The sequence below is a fragment of the Rosa rugosa genome, chromosome 6 (genome assembly GCF_958449725.1).
Source record: "Rosa rugosa chromosome 6, drRosRugo1.1, whole genome shotgun sequence".
Lineage (NCBI taxonomy): Eukaryota > Viridiplantae > Streptophyta > Magnoliopsida > Rosales > Rosaceae > Rosa > Rosa rugosa.
The window spans coordinates 6111765-6126054 of NC_084825.1; the positions used below are offsets into that span (position 1 = coordinate 6111765).

Below are 14290 nucleotides of genomic sequence, written 5' to 3' on the forward strand. Positions count from 1 at the left end.
CAGGGAGTCCCCTACTCCCCGGCTACGATAGGCCTCCGCTTGGCCGGTGTATTGTTTATTGAGGGGAGCTGCGCTGAGCAGAGGGTGCTGGGTAGCGAGCCCAATCTTTGATACCCAATTGGGGGGGGGGGGTCAACGTGCCTGATCAAGGCCGTCGAAGACTGTTGACGTGCCCCCTTGTCCCGGAGGACAGTGGTTTGACTGCAACGCCGCGTGGACGGCCTAGATTGGTCTGATGTTGACATAAAAGAGAGGGAAACCTGGAGGTTTAACACTTTGTTCTTTTGCCTATTATCGTCGTCCTCAAGCCTTGTTCTGAGATCTGAGCATATTCTGCAATTTCCATGAAGCTGTCGATCTTTGGAGGACGAAGACCTTGTGAAGTGACGACGAGACTCCTCGAGCATATCAGAGTTTCCATCCCTGAGGTTGGTATCCCAAATCTCTTCCCTGTTGCATTGAGTTTTTGTTTGTTTCTGTCGATTTCTGGGTTTTTGGTTTCGTGGTGGTTTTCTGGCGCTCTCAGGTGTTTCTGAGGGTCTAGAATTGTGTTTGGGGGTGGGTTTTAGGTATTTGATAGGAGGTTACGGATTTTTGCCTTGCTAGATGGTCGAATCTGGGTTTGAGTGTGGATTCGGGTTGTTCTTGTTTTAGCATTTTCTGGGTTTTCTGGGAATGGGTGTTCTTGATGTTCTTGTCTATAATATGACATAGGTACAGCCTAGATCGTTGTTGAACTGACTTACCTGGGTTTTAGGGTTTGTGATGGCTAGCGTCGTAGAGATCTCGAGCAGTGAGGATTCCGGGTCTGACGTGTCGTTCAATGTGGCGGATAGGATTTTTATTGACTCGTTGCGTCCGTCTACCCATGTAGGAACCTCACTATCCGAACCGCTAGATATAGAGCCACTACAGACAATACCTTGGGAGGTAGCAATGGGTCATCCCGGGCGTCCACACAGCTCTAGGGCAAGGGAAGATGTTGTCGCTCGTGATAGGCGTGAGGAGAGGTTAGCGAGCAATAGCGCCACTAGTGGTTCTACTGGCGGGGGAGAAGCTAGCGGTGAGGAGATAGAGTCTGCCTGGGTTCTGAGTGATGGTACCGCAGTGGATGAGGCGGGAGGGCGGATGACTGTTGCCGCCGTCACCCGTCTGAAGCTGGTGTTCAGCTTGCCAGGCGTAGTGAAGCTGCGACCACCGCTGAAGGATGAGAGAGCGTCGATCCTGCCAGCGGGGCATGCCGCCGTGCACGAGGCAATATTCCGCCAGGGAGTTACATTCCCGCTACTGCCAAATCTCCAAATTTTGGTTTGCGAGTTTGGCCTCGCCTTTGGGCAAATTTGCCCTAACATGTGGCGGTTGCTGATGGCGCTCAACTCATTGTGGCTCTTGTCCGGTAGTGAGGGCCCAACCGTGGCGGAGGTGTTACACTTCTACGAGTTGGTGTATGTGAAGCGCCATGGTTGCAGCGGCCAGGTGAACTTGAGCCGCCGCCAGGGAGCATCCAAACTGATCGAGAATTTGAAGGACTCCATGTCTCCATGGCGGGTGACCTTATGTGTTACCATCGCCGGATGGGAGTACCAAGCGGGGTGGAACGAGGGGGAGTCGACATTCAAGATTAAGTCGGAGTTCCAACCTATCCGAGGTTGTCGCTGGCCTCAGCCTCTCACAGTTGGCGGTTTTTGCTTTCACGATAACCCGTCCTAATCGTTATTTCATTTTTGTTTTGTAGCGGGCCTGCGCTATAACCTGACGCACGAGGAAGAGTGCCGTGTGGCGAGGATTAGAGGTTGCTGGTAGAATCGCAACTTGCTTGACCTTCGTTTGCTAACCGGTTGGGAGCTGTTGGTCGATCAACAGTTGACGTGCGCCCTTGGTAAGTAACTCGCTGACTGTGTGCCCTAGCTTGGTTTGTGTCGAGTTAATTTGTTGTTTTTGTATAGATTCTCCGCCGGGCAACAAAGCGAGTTGCGACGCCTTTGCCAAAGCTATGGATCGCGCAGAGATCAACAATTTCTTGGAGGACATGTATGTCGCTGGGCTGGCGGCCGAGAAGACTGTCGTTGATCCCCAGACACTGGTGCTGAGCCAGTCCGAGGTTCTAGTGGTGCTGCCGATGCCTCACCATTCGCATCTCAGCCCCGATGGTACGCCAGCCGCCCCGGAGAAGGCGAGGGAGAGAATGCCCGCCAACCGCCGAGGGCCTCAGCGGGATAGAGTGGTGGCAAGGGGGGAAGTTACTGCGGCGGTGTTGGAGCCGCAGGTGGCCTCGCGGCCTGTAGCTGCTGGTGCCACGCGGGTGGTGCTTCAGAGGAAGCGGCGACAAAATGACCCTGAGGAAGAGGATGACGCAACTAAAGCGGAGACCATTGGGGCCCGCCAACAAAAGAAGGCAAAGCAGGCTCCACCCAAGGTGCTCGTGGCCGCTGCCAGGGAGGTGCAGACGAGCGATCTAGACTCGTTTGCGGCATACACTGAGTTCCTGACCGACCCCGAGCGGGAGTTTCTTTTCCACCTCTGCGAGCGAAGGGTTTCGGACTGCTATTGATCAATCGCCATACAGTTCGGCCTTCGGACACCTGTCTGTGGGGCTACACGAGATGTTCCTGGCTGCGTCAAGTCAGCCCCGGGTGGAGTGGCAGCTAAGGGGGGAGATGAATGATCTCCAGAGGGAGCTGGGGGAGGCCAACGACAAGCTGGCGGAGGTTCAGCGGCGATTGACCAAGGCCGAGTGCGACACTGCAGATGCTCGCGGCAAGCTGAATGTCGCCATTGAGAGGGACCTTGAGCGGAATAGTCGCGTGTCTCAGCTGGAGCAAGACATGGCCCTGCTGCCGGATCAACTGGCGGCCAAGGTAAAAAAGATTGAGATCCTTCAGCTGGATTCTGCCGCCAAAACCGCGGAGGTTAAGTGGTTGGAGGGTGAGGTTGCACGGCGGGAAACGGATAGGAGCCGAATGGAGGCCGCCGCCGTGGAGGCGTTCAAGCAATCGGCCGAGTACAAGAAGGCAATGAAGGAGGCAGCGAAGGCCGAGGCCATCGCCAACCTGGACCTTCTGAAGCAAAAGGGCGCCATTGACTAGGTGAAGGCGTCCCAGTCCACCGAGCCTTCGGGTCAGCGGGAACCCGCGAGTAGTGTGGTCCCTACTTGAGTCAAGGGTGTCCGCTCAGGTAGTGGAGAAAGTGGTGAGCGTCCGGCGGACGATTCCCAGTGGACTCCACCTCCTACTCAATCTGAGGTCTCTTGCGCTGGTTTCATGGCTGCCCACACCCGAGCGGATGGCACCATATGGACGCCGAGCCCTACCGCCCATGGATCTGATCAGACAAGCCGCCTGGCTGGGTAACAACCACCGCCAGTTGGAGATAACGTCGCCGCTGCTGCTGAGAACAGAACTGAGACTGTGCCATAGCTTTTGTAGTGCTGCTGAGGCCTTTGCACTTTTTTTTTTTTTGACAATATTCCTGGGCGGGGAGTCCCGACCCTTAATATATATGCAGTTGGTTTTTGCGTTTGAATTTTCTGTGTTGGATTCCTTGTGTTGTTTGCATGTTGTCATACCGCTAGAGTTTTGACTTGTGCTTTTGTTAATCAACGAAACATTAAAGGAATTAAAATTGTTCCAAGTGCACGGTGTGGCGGACGTTGTCCACTGAACATTGTTGGCGTTGCCAGTAAACTTTTGTGCTTGGACTTGGTGACAATGGTTTGAATAATTCCTCGTTTCATTGATAGCTGATAGAGCAGCTTTTTACGAAAGCGGGGTTGTACCCGTTGGGTACCTTCCCTTAGCTAAATATTGAACAAAAATTTAGCTAAGTCAAGATGCTCTTGGGTAGCGGTATGACTATTTGTAGTAATACCGAAGGTGTTCGGTATTCCAAGGGTGGGTCGTTGTGACGCTATCCTTGTCCATTAAGTAGAAGGTGCCGGGGCTAATGACTTCCACAATCTTGTATGGACCTTCCCAAGTTGGGCGGAGTGCCGTTGGCGGTGGAATGACTTCCTTCATTACCTAGTCCCCCAGTTGGAGGTTCCGGGCCTTGACCCTGGCGTTGTAGAAACGCGATACCCGTTGCTTGTTTTGCAAATTGTGCAAATGGGCCTTGTGTCGTTTCTCCTCTAGGAGGTCCCTATCGAGGGTGACGCCTTCGCTGTTGGTCTCAGGGTTGTAGCCCTCGACCCTAGCGGTAGGTTGAGTTACTTCAATAGGTAGGACGGCTTCAGTTCCGAACATCATACAGAATGGTGTTTCACCAGTGGGGGAAGTTGGGGTAGTCCTGATGGCCCACAGAACTTCCGGAAGCTTCTCCGCCCATAAACCCTTGGCGTCATCGAGCTTCTTTTTTAGCAGCTTCTTGATTATCTTGTTTGCTGCTTCGACTTGGCCATTGGTTTGGGGGTGAGCGACATATGCAAAACTCATCTTGGTGCCCAGGTTAGCGGTGAAATATATGAGTTCCTTGTTATTGAACTGTGTGCCGTTGTCTGTGATGATTGTGTGGAGGACGCCATAGCGGCAGTAGATGTTCTTCCAGAGGAAGTGAGTTACCTTGGCGGTAGTTATTGCCGTCAGTGGCTCCGCTTCTATCCACTTGTTGTTGTAGTCGATGGCAACAATGATGTACTTGAACTGGCCTTTGGCGGTTGGGAATTTTCCCATCAAGTCCAGGCCCCACGTGGAGTGAATCCATGGACCAATGATGATTGACAGGGGTTCCGCTGGGGCATGGGGGAGGTCCGTATATTGTTGACATTTGTGGCAAGACTTTGATACCCTTCTGGCATCGTCGCCGAGCATTGGCCAAAAGTAGCCTTGTCGCATTGTGCGATTGGCCAAGAATCTGGCGCCCGAGTTTCCACACTCCCCGGCGTGTATCATTGTAAGAACGACCTCTCCCTCCTCTAGGGTGAGACACCGGAGGTTGGGATGGGTGAACCCCTGGCGGTAAAGCTTGCCATTCTGGATGTTCTAGAGGGTTGCTCTCCGCTTGAGCTGTCGTGCTTCGACCTTATTCGCTGGCAGTGTCCCATTGCGCTTGTATTCGTTGATTTCATCCATCCAACTGAGGTTGACCTCAATGTAGAAAATCTCCGCTAGGGTTTTTGTGATGCTAGGCTTGTCAAGACATTCTACCCTTGTGTCCGCTGGACTTTGGTGTGGTTGAGCGGTTGCTAGTCTTGCCAGTGAATCAGCCTTGGCGTTCTTTTCCCTGGGGATCTGCATGTTGGTGTGAAATTTGAATTTTTTGAGGAGCGTCTTGACGTACCCCAAGTATGCCGCTAACTGTTGGTACTTGGCCTGGAAGCTGTCGTTGACCTGGTTAACGACTAGCTGGGAGTCGCTGAATATGTTGACACTGTCAGTGCCCGAGTCGATGGCGAAGAGTAATTTGGCAATTAGCGCTTCATATTCCATGTTGTTTGAGGCATGACTCCAGCGCCGCTGGCCTTGGCGCAAGCAGAGCGGTCCACGTGTATGTTCCAGTCTGACTGCTGGGGGGCTGGTTCTTCAGCGGCTACTATTTTCGTGTTGGGCTCTGCCCTCGTGTTGGGTTCATCCTGACGCTCGGTGAGCTCAGCGATGAAGTCTGCTACCGGTTGGCCTTTCATGGCGGTTCTTGGCTTGTAGTCAATGTCGAACTCGCTGAGCTCGATGGCCCACTTGTTGAGGCGCCCCGAGTCTTCAGGGTTCTGCATTACCTGTCTCAGCGGCTGATTTGTTAAGACATGAATTGTGTGGGCCTAAAAATATTGGCGGAGGCGCCGCTAGGCGCCGATGAGTGCGAGAGCGAGTTGCTGCAGGGGGGGATATCTTGTTTTTGCTTCGTTCATGCCCCTGCCGGCGTAGAATACAGGGAGCTCATCTTGGCCTTCTTGCCGTACAATGGCGCAGCTTACCACCGACTGTGATACCGCTAGGTATATGTACAGTGTCTCTCCTTGCACAGGAATGGAAAGGAGCGGAACTGCTGCCAGGTATTCCTTCAAGCTCTGGAACGCAGCCTCACAGTCTGGGTTCCAGTAGATTACCTTCTTGTGGGTCGTCTTCAGAACTTTGAAAAATGGGAGGCACTTGTTGGTGAGTCTGGAAATGAACCGAGAGAGAGCGGTTAGCTTGCCCTGGAGGCTTTGAACGTGTTTCTTCCACTCTGGAGCCTTCATGTTAAGGATGGCTTGTACCTTGTCAGGGTTGGCCTCTATGCCCCGTTCACTGACTATGTAACCTAGAAATTTGCTGGCGGTGACGCCGAAGAACCACTTTTCTGGGTTGAGGCGCATACCGTAAGCCAAGAGAATGGTGAATATGATTCTGAGGTTTGCCACGTGTCCGTTGGCCTTTATGCTTTTTACTAACATATCGTCCACGTAGACCTCGATGTTTTGCCCAGATGCTCAGCGAACATAGCATTCATCAGCCGCTGGTAAGTTGCACCGGCGTTCTTCAAACCGAAAGGCATGACATTGTAGCAGTATAGGCCTTTATCGGTGGTGAAGGAGGTGTACTCCTGGTCACCAGGGTGCATTTTGATCTGATTGTAGCCGGAGAAGGCGTCCATCATGCTGAGCAGCTCATGTCCAGCGGTTGCATCGATCAGTTGGTCTATGCGAGGTAGCGGGAAGCTGTCCTTGGGGCATGCCTTGTTGAGGCCCTTGAAGTCCACGTAGACCTCAATGATTTTGCCCAGATGCTCAGCAAACATGGCATTCATCAGCCGCTGGTAAGTTGCACCGGCGTTCTTCAAACCGAAAGGCATGACATTGTAGCAGTATAGGACTATAGGCCCTTGTCGGTGGTGAAGGAGGTGCACTCCTGGTCACCAGGGTGCATCTTGATATGATTGTAGCCGGAGAAGGCATCCATCATGCTGAGTAGCTCGTGCCCAGCGGTTGCATCGATCAGTTGGTCTATGCGAGGTAGCGGGAAGCTGTCCTTGGGGCATGCCTTGTTGAGGCCCTTGAAGTCGACACACATCCGCCACTTTCTGCTGGGTTTTCTTGACCGTGACCAAGTTGGAAATCCACTGAGGGTAATTTACTTGGCGGATGAATCCAATGTTCTGGAGCTTGGTAACCTCTTCCCCTATTGCATGGTATCTCTCTTCATCAAAGGCCCTTCGCCGCTGCTTGATAGGGTAGGCGGATGGTTTGATACTCAACTTGTGTGTGATAATCTCGGAGGAGATGCGTGGCATGTCAGTGTAGGACCATGCAAATACGGCAGCGTTGTCACGTAGAAACTGGGTGAGTTCAGCCGCTACCTCTGGGTCTAGCTGAGCGCCGATGCGGACTATCCACTCAGGGTGTTCGTCGGAGATGCTAATAACCCTCAAGGATGTTTCTGCTAATAACCCTCATGGCGGCGCGTCGACCACGACACAGTCGTTGAATAACACTCACGTGCAAGCTGTTGACTTCCCTTCACACAGCCTGTCTTGTTGGGAGTAGGGAACTTCATGAGGAGCAAGTATCCGGCTATGATGCACTTGAGCTTGTTGAGTGCTAGCCGACCAATGATGGCGTTATATAAACTGAAGCAGTCCACAATGATGAACTTCGTATTGATTTCCGCCGTACATGGACTAGCGCCGATAATTAGTCGCATGTAGTCAGAACCCAATGGCTGCGTGACGTCACCAGAGAAGCTAAGCAATGGCTCATGATCATGTAGTAATTTTCTATTCCGCTGGAGTTTGTTGTAGCAACCATTGAAGATGACATTTACAGCGGATTCGTTGTCGACAAGGACCCTTCCCACTGACCATTTATCGAGTATGGCGTCGATCAAGAATGGATCGTCGTGGGGCAGATGTACTCCGCGCTCTTACTCCTCCGAGAAGGTAATGGGCTCCCAACCAGATTTTAGGAGTTTAGCGGACCTCTCATAGCGGATATTGCAAACTTCTTTGGGGTGGTTAGCACGTGCGTAGAGCTTTTTTGCCCTGTGAGACATGTTGGTGATTGGAGCACCACCGTCAATGGTGTTGATGCAGCCCATGGGCTCAATGTTGGCGATCACGGGTGGTGGTTGGCGCACCTTGAATTTTTCCATCTTACCATCACGGTACAAGGTCTCGATAGCCGTTTTGAGAGCATTGCAGTTGTTAGTGTTGTGACCGCTGTCCTCGTGGTACGTGCACCACTTGCCAGTGTTTCGCGGTTTTCCCACTCTTGGGTACTTTCTTGGGGGTGGTGGCGGAATCTGATCCTTGCATTGGTCGTATATTTCCTCATACGAGGCCGTGAGGATTGTACATACTGCGTACCGCTGGGAGGACTCCATCTGTTTATTACGGTTATCTCCCTGAGATGAGCAATTGCCCTTATTGTAATGTTGGTCCTTCTGCCGCTTGCTCTAGTAGTTGCCCTGTTGCCACTCTCTCTTCTTATCAGTTGGCGAAGTTGCGGGGGTTTTGTTAGCAATTTCCTGATGGCTGGATGAAGGCTGAGCAGTCTTTGCCGGTGTTGGCGGAGGTGGTGGGGTTTCTCCGTATGTAATGAACTCTGCCTATGCATGGATCACAGCCTCACTCATGACATGGTCATACGCGGCATTTGGGTGGTTATAATTGAGGTGATAGAGAAATGGCCCCTTGAGGAGTCCCTGCTTGAAAGCTGCCAGCGCCATTGTCTTATCAAGATCGCGGCATTGAGACGTTGTTGCTCGCCACCTGGTGACAAACGCCTTCAATGCCTCTTTCGCCCCTTGCTTGAGGTTGAATAGTTGAGTTGTGTTGTGGTGTCCGGCAGCCAATAGGATGAACCGAGAGAGGAAAGCATTTGATAGTGCATAGAATGAGTCAATGGACCCCGGCGGGCACTCATAAAACCAACTTATCGCCTCACTATCCAGCGTTTCGCTGAATAAGTGGTAGAGGGTGGCGTCATCGAACCCCTTGTTATTGGTGACTTTTTTTAAGGTGTCCATATGGACAAAGGGGTCAGTCATGCCGCTGTAATGTGACATCTTTGGGGTCTTTGCGTGTGCTGGGCGGATGGCATGCAGGATCCTGGCGGTGAATGGTTCTGGCCGGGACGCAAATAGTGGATTTGGAATTGGCGCTGGGGCGCCTGCCTCTGCTCGGATTAGCCTTTGCTCTAGTTGTTGCATCCTTTCCAGGATTAGGGAGGTTGCGTCACCAGCGGGTCCTTCCTAGAGGTTCCGCTGAACCAGCTCCCGCCGGGGGGCAGGTGGATTACCTTCCGTTCTAGCCCTAGCTGCCGAGCGGTTGGTGGTTGGCCGTGATTCCGCCTCCTGCTCCACCATTAGGCGGGGTAGAGGCGGTGGGCCCATTATTTCTGGTGGGTTCAGCGGTACCTGCATCTGTATGATTGGCATGGGTATTATTCCGCCGGTATTGGATCGACTGCATTTGGTGCTCCGCGATTGCTCGCTCTATGCTGGGTTAGTGTTTGCTTCCAGCGCCTTCTTCAGTTCGTCAAATCTTGACATCAGTGTGGCGACTTGCTTTTGGGCTTCCACCTTCTCTCGGCGTTCCTGTTCACGCTCCCTGTTTGCCTTGTGGAGGTCCGCCAGTGCCAGTTCATACATAACGGCAAGGTCCTGCACCGGTAGGCGACTGCCACTCGGCCGAGCCTCCGCCGTAGTTTGAGTTGGCGGGAACTGGGGAGTCATCTGGGGTTCCACGCTGGGGTTAATCGGTGTGTTGAATAGTGCATGGTTAACGTTAATCGTTGGGTTGGTGGGGTGGGGGTTGGCGGATTGATCCGCTTGCTCTTCAGCGTTTCCCCCGCTACCGTTAGTCATGGTGGATGTGGTGGGATGGTTTTTTGTTCAAGGGTTCCCACAGACGGCGCCAATGTTAATGTCTAAGATTCAGCGGTAGCTAAACCTTGGTTAACGGTGATCCGAGGGGCGGATCGCTACTTGTGATATTCTCAGAGCTTCCGCTACCTGTCAAGTAAAATACAAAGGGCGTCAGAGGGAGACCGCGTTGGGCGGTCTTCTCTTCTCCGATACCTAAGTTAGTCAATGTATTTATGTTGACAAAGTAACAGTAGGTAAGTAGTAAATGCGTAATGAATGAGGAGAGAGGAGAGAACCTTTTATAGGTGAGGAATGAGCTGATCTTCTCCATGTTTTCGATGTGGGACTGATATGCTTCAGTCCCCAGCTTCTGGAGCTTCTGATGCTGTCTTGGCGCGGCGCGTGAATGGTGATCTGGGGGTAAGCCGGGGCTCAGGCGGTAGTCTGTCTGGCTGTGTTCCCGTAGGTCACTCATTTGGCGGGAGTTGGTACCGCTAGCGGTAGCATGAGCGTGGCTCATTATGGCTAATTATGCTTGCAAATTCTTATGTAAGTACACCATGGTTGTCTTATGAGTGAGTGGATTAACTCTTGATGATGCAATAATATTATGTCCCTTAATGGATATGATTGATGCATTCATTGGTATAATCAATTTGGTCATAGTGACATGTGAATGTACAATAAGGAATCTCTATCCTTAAGTAAATAAGGTGTATGTTCAAAGATATGATTCAATAAGTCTTTGGCCAAAGCATTGAATGAGATTAAAAAGGAGTTTCTAATCACATTCTAAGAATCACATAAGAATGGAAATCACATTAGGGGGTTGACATATCAATTCCATACCCCAATGATGTGATTTAGAACATCGCGTTATAGAATGACCGTATTGTATTGTAATTCCAATTGACTATGTTGCAAGACGTCACTCATGACTTGTGAAGTCCCCGAGGATTGATAAACATTTATAATCCTGATAACAAGATAGAATCAAAATGGAGTTTTGATTCGTAAACGAAATAGAATGGTTCTATAAACTTCACTGCCTTGTTAATTAGAACCTAAGAGATCGCACACCATATAAGTGGATGCTCGAGATTGTATATGAAGAAGATTAAACAAGAGTTGGTTATGACCAAATAATTAATTGGATTTATTATTTGAACATAATTAGGTTTTTCGAGTAAAACCGAACCTATTGGGCCTAAACGATTGTCGGGTTTTGGTGTGGACTTGGGCTTCACTAAGTGAGACTTAAATGAAAGCCCAAGACACAATTTTAGTGCCCAATAACATGTATAGACCAGCCAACATATTGGCTTTGTGAAAGTCAATATTTCACTTTTAGTAGTTGGAGTTATTTCCTATTATATAAGGTGAAAGCATGTCAAAAAGAGTAAGAAAGAGTGTGTCTTCACACTATCATCTTTTAGTTGGTAGGAGTTCTTCCTTTGTCTAATTGCACAAGTTGGTGTTATAACAAGGAAGGAAGAACACTTGCATACTTCTTCATTTCCTTTCATCTTTCTTCATCTATTGATCCACTTGATAAAGATCCTTAGATGCCACATCCTTTTGTGGCTCTACTTGCAACATCAAGGAGGAGTCTACAAACACAAGAAGGAGTACAAGAAGTTGTTCTTAATCCAAGGTGCTTGAAGGTGGAGGAAACATACACAAGGAGAGGAACTTTGGTGGTTCACTTGGATCGGATTGAAATCATGCTCCAAAAGTTAGTAGAACATAAACTCCCTCTTTGTTCTTCCTTACTAAGCATGCTATGTTTATATATATATATATATATATATATATATATTGAAATAACGCTCCAAAGGTTAGTACAACATAAACTCCCTCTTTGTTCTTCCTTACTAAGCATGCTATATATATATATATCATAATAAGCCAAGATCATGGGTTAAAGGAATGGGTTTTATGTTTAATTAGTAGTTTAATTGTTAAACTAATTCTGCACTAATTAAAAAGTTTTGAAATCCATCCATTCCTTCATGACCCAGACCCCATGGACGGCTTCTCCGACGAGCTCGCCGCCAAGTCCCTCTCCCTCTCCAATCTGGTGCGCCCCATCGCCGCCGCCATGGATTCGCGCGGCCCATTTCACCCTCTTCACCTCCAAGCTCTACCTCTCTCTCCTCCTCTCCCTCAATTCCCCAATCTGCACTATCTTCACTCCCATGGCATTTTTCTCTCTCCTTCAGTCGATTCGCCGGTCGCTGAAGCGCCGCCGCACCGAACTAGGTCACAAGGGATGAAGAACAGTGAGGATTGAGAGAGGAAAGATAGGGAGTTTGATGTTAGGGTTTTGTTTTCAGTGCTTGAAAAATTGAAATTGTGATGGATTTGGTTCATTTGGATCGGTTTCCGGATAATTTGAAGCCTGAGGTTGATTGATTTGTGCTCTAGGGTTTTGTTAAGGTGTCCAAGCCTGAGGTTGGAGACCATGCCAACATTGCAGCTGAGGTGTTCAAGTCATTGGCACCGATGATTATTCAGCCTCAAGATGATCCACCATCTTGATGCTCCGACTACGGATGAGTCCCTAGAGATTTTCAAAGGATCGTTGGAGGCCTGATTTGAGAAGATGAGGTAGGCGGTGACGGCGGGGACTTTTGGTCCGGTGCTTGGAAAGCCAATCAGGCTTCAATATTTCGGTGGGAGAAGGCCGGGATTGGGCTTGAGGCGAGGTAAGAAGAGAACGATCTTGGAGAGCTCCGGCAAGGCCAAGGTGTTGATCTGAGGGTTGAGGGACAGGAGGTGGGTGGAGATGGAGGAATGGGGTCCTTCGATTAGAATTATTTATTTATTTTATTTTATTAGTAAAATTGTGTAAAATGACAAATTTAGCCCTTTAAGTGTGCCCCTCCATCAAAGTAAACGTTCAAATTGGACGGCACAGTAAAATTTGGACACGGCTGATCAAAATTGAAAGCACAGGGGTGTTGCTGATGAAATTGAAGGGGGAGGGACTGACATGATGTTGAGTGCAAACCACAGGGTAATAAACTGAATTTTTTCCTAAAATTTTCTATTTTAATTACAAAGACCTTGACCGATACTAATTTGCCCACAAGTTGTATGATTTCTACATTTGTTACGTCCCGTATCTCAATTTACTGGTTTACTAGTCATTTGGACGGTAAACGACAATTACTTTCACCTTTTACTTTGTTTTGATACTTTTAGTGGCCCTAAAAGTTGACTTTTTGTTTGGATAAGTTTTTGAGAAATTTTTCTTCATGAAAGTCGTAGAGGACGTTAAACCGAGTAAGTGCATGTAGGGTATGTAAAAATCGGAGTTCGTATGTAAAAGTTATAAGCGAAAAATTAAAGTTACTGTTCATGGTAAAATGGTATATATAGGGAAAGTTACACTGGTAGGTTTCCATTTCGGGAAACCTACGCACCCGGTAACTCTCTCTCTCTCTCTCTCTCTCTCTCTCTCTCCCCCTGACAGATCGGGTTTTTGCTGTTCCGGCGTTTCTCCTCCGTTCGGCCACCAATCAATGCACCACAAGCTGGGAAAGGACTGCCTCCTCCTCCCGCACACGCTCATAGTGGTGGTTCACGGCAATTTGACCGAAAATCAGCTAATCAAGGTCAAGAACATCAATGTTGCAGTTTGGAGGTCAAAGCCAATTTCTCCCAAATCCAGCCACCTCCGACGACGAAATTGGTACTAGTAGGAGCGCCTTGGCCTGCACTTGAAGCCCTCCAAGCCTCTTGCATCAAATCTGAGCTTGGAGGAAGAATCGAAGGACGTGAGGAGGATTCACACGAGGAAACTTCGGATAGACGGCAAGATTAGCTATATACTGTGAATGGACCTTGTTTTAAATATTATGCATGCAACCATTCTTTTTAAATGCATGGATTTATTTATCGAGCGTGTTTCGAAGAATTTATTAAATTATCGTTCTAAATTATTGAGCATATTAATCGATTTTAAATGTTGATTTATTTTTACCAATTGCTCTTTCGGATTGGAAACTGTTATGCTCGATTTTAGACTTATGTTTTTATCGATTTTTGACGAGTTTTTCCGAGGCGATTCCGGAATTATTATTTGTTATTTCTTTCATATTGGTTTACGAATTCAAGAATATTTTGGCGTGCGGTGTCACGTCATTGGTGTGTGTGTGTGTGTGTGTGTGTGTATATATATATACAGGCGGGTTCTGAAGCGGACGTCCGCACTTTGCTAAAGTACGGACGGCGACGCAGCGGCGGTGTTCCAGGAGGCGACGGCGGCTCGGGGCTTGGCGGACGGAGGCCGGAGGCTTGGCGGACTGTTCTGGGCAGCGTTCGAGGTCGGAAGAGGTCGGAATTGCAGGTTTCTGGGCAGCGAGCTCACCTGCAACTGCAGGTTTCTGGGCAAGGCTGCAACCACGTCGCCGGTGACTCCACCGACTGCAGACCCGTCCGTCAGACCCCTGGCGTCAGTCCGGCAAGCTCCGCCGCTCCGTCGCGCCCCGAGCCGAGCTGCAGCGTCGACG

The 14290-nt window shown here is 49.6% G+C and overlaps 1 protein-coding gene across 1 annotated transcript; it reads left to right on the forward strand.

Moving 5' to 3' along the window:
- Positions 1 to 936: 936 nt before the first annotated feature.
- LOC133716123 (uncharacterized) lies at positions 937 to 2551 on the forward strand. The gene is made up of 2 exons (XM_062142859.1): positions 937 to 1648; positions 1947 to 2551. Exons 1-2 carry the CDS (start codon positions 937 to 939, stop codon positions 2549 to 2551), a joined length of 1317 nt encoding a protein of 438 aa, XP_061998843.1.
- The last annotated feature ends 11739 nt before the right edge of the window (positions 2552 to 14290 follow it).

Bases quoted from the DNA above. Each gene is read 5' to 3' on its own strand.
- LOC133716123 (XM_062142859.1), top strand. From the start codon at position 937: ATGGGTCATCCCGGGCGTCCACACAGCTCTAGGGCAAGGGAAGATGTT. The intron at 1,649-1,946 runs GTTGTCGCTGGC...GTTTTTGTATAG, and splicing joins GGAGTTCCAACCTATCCGAG to ATTCTCCGCCGGGCAACAAA.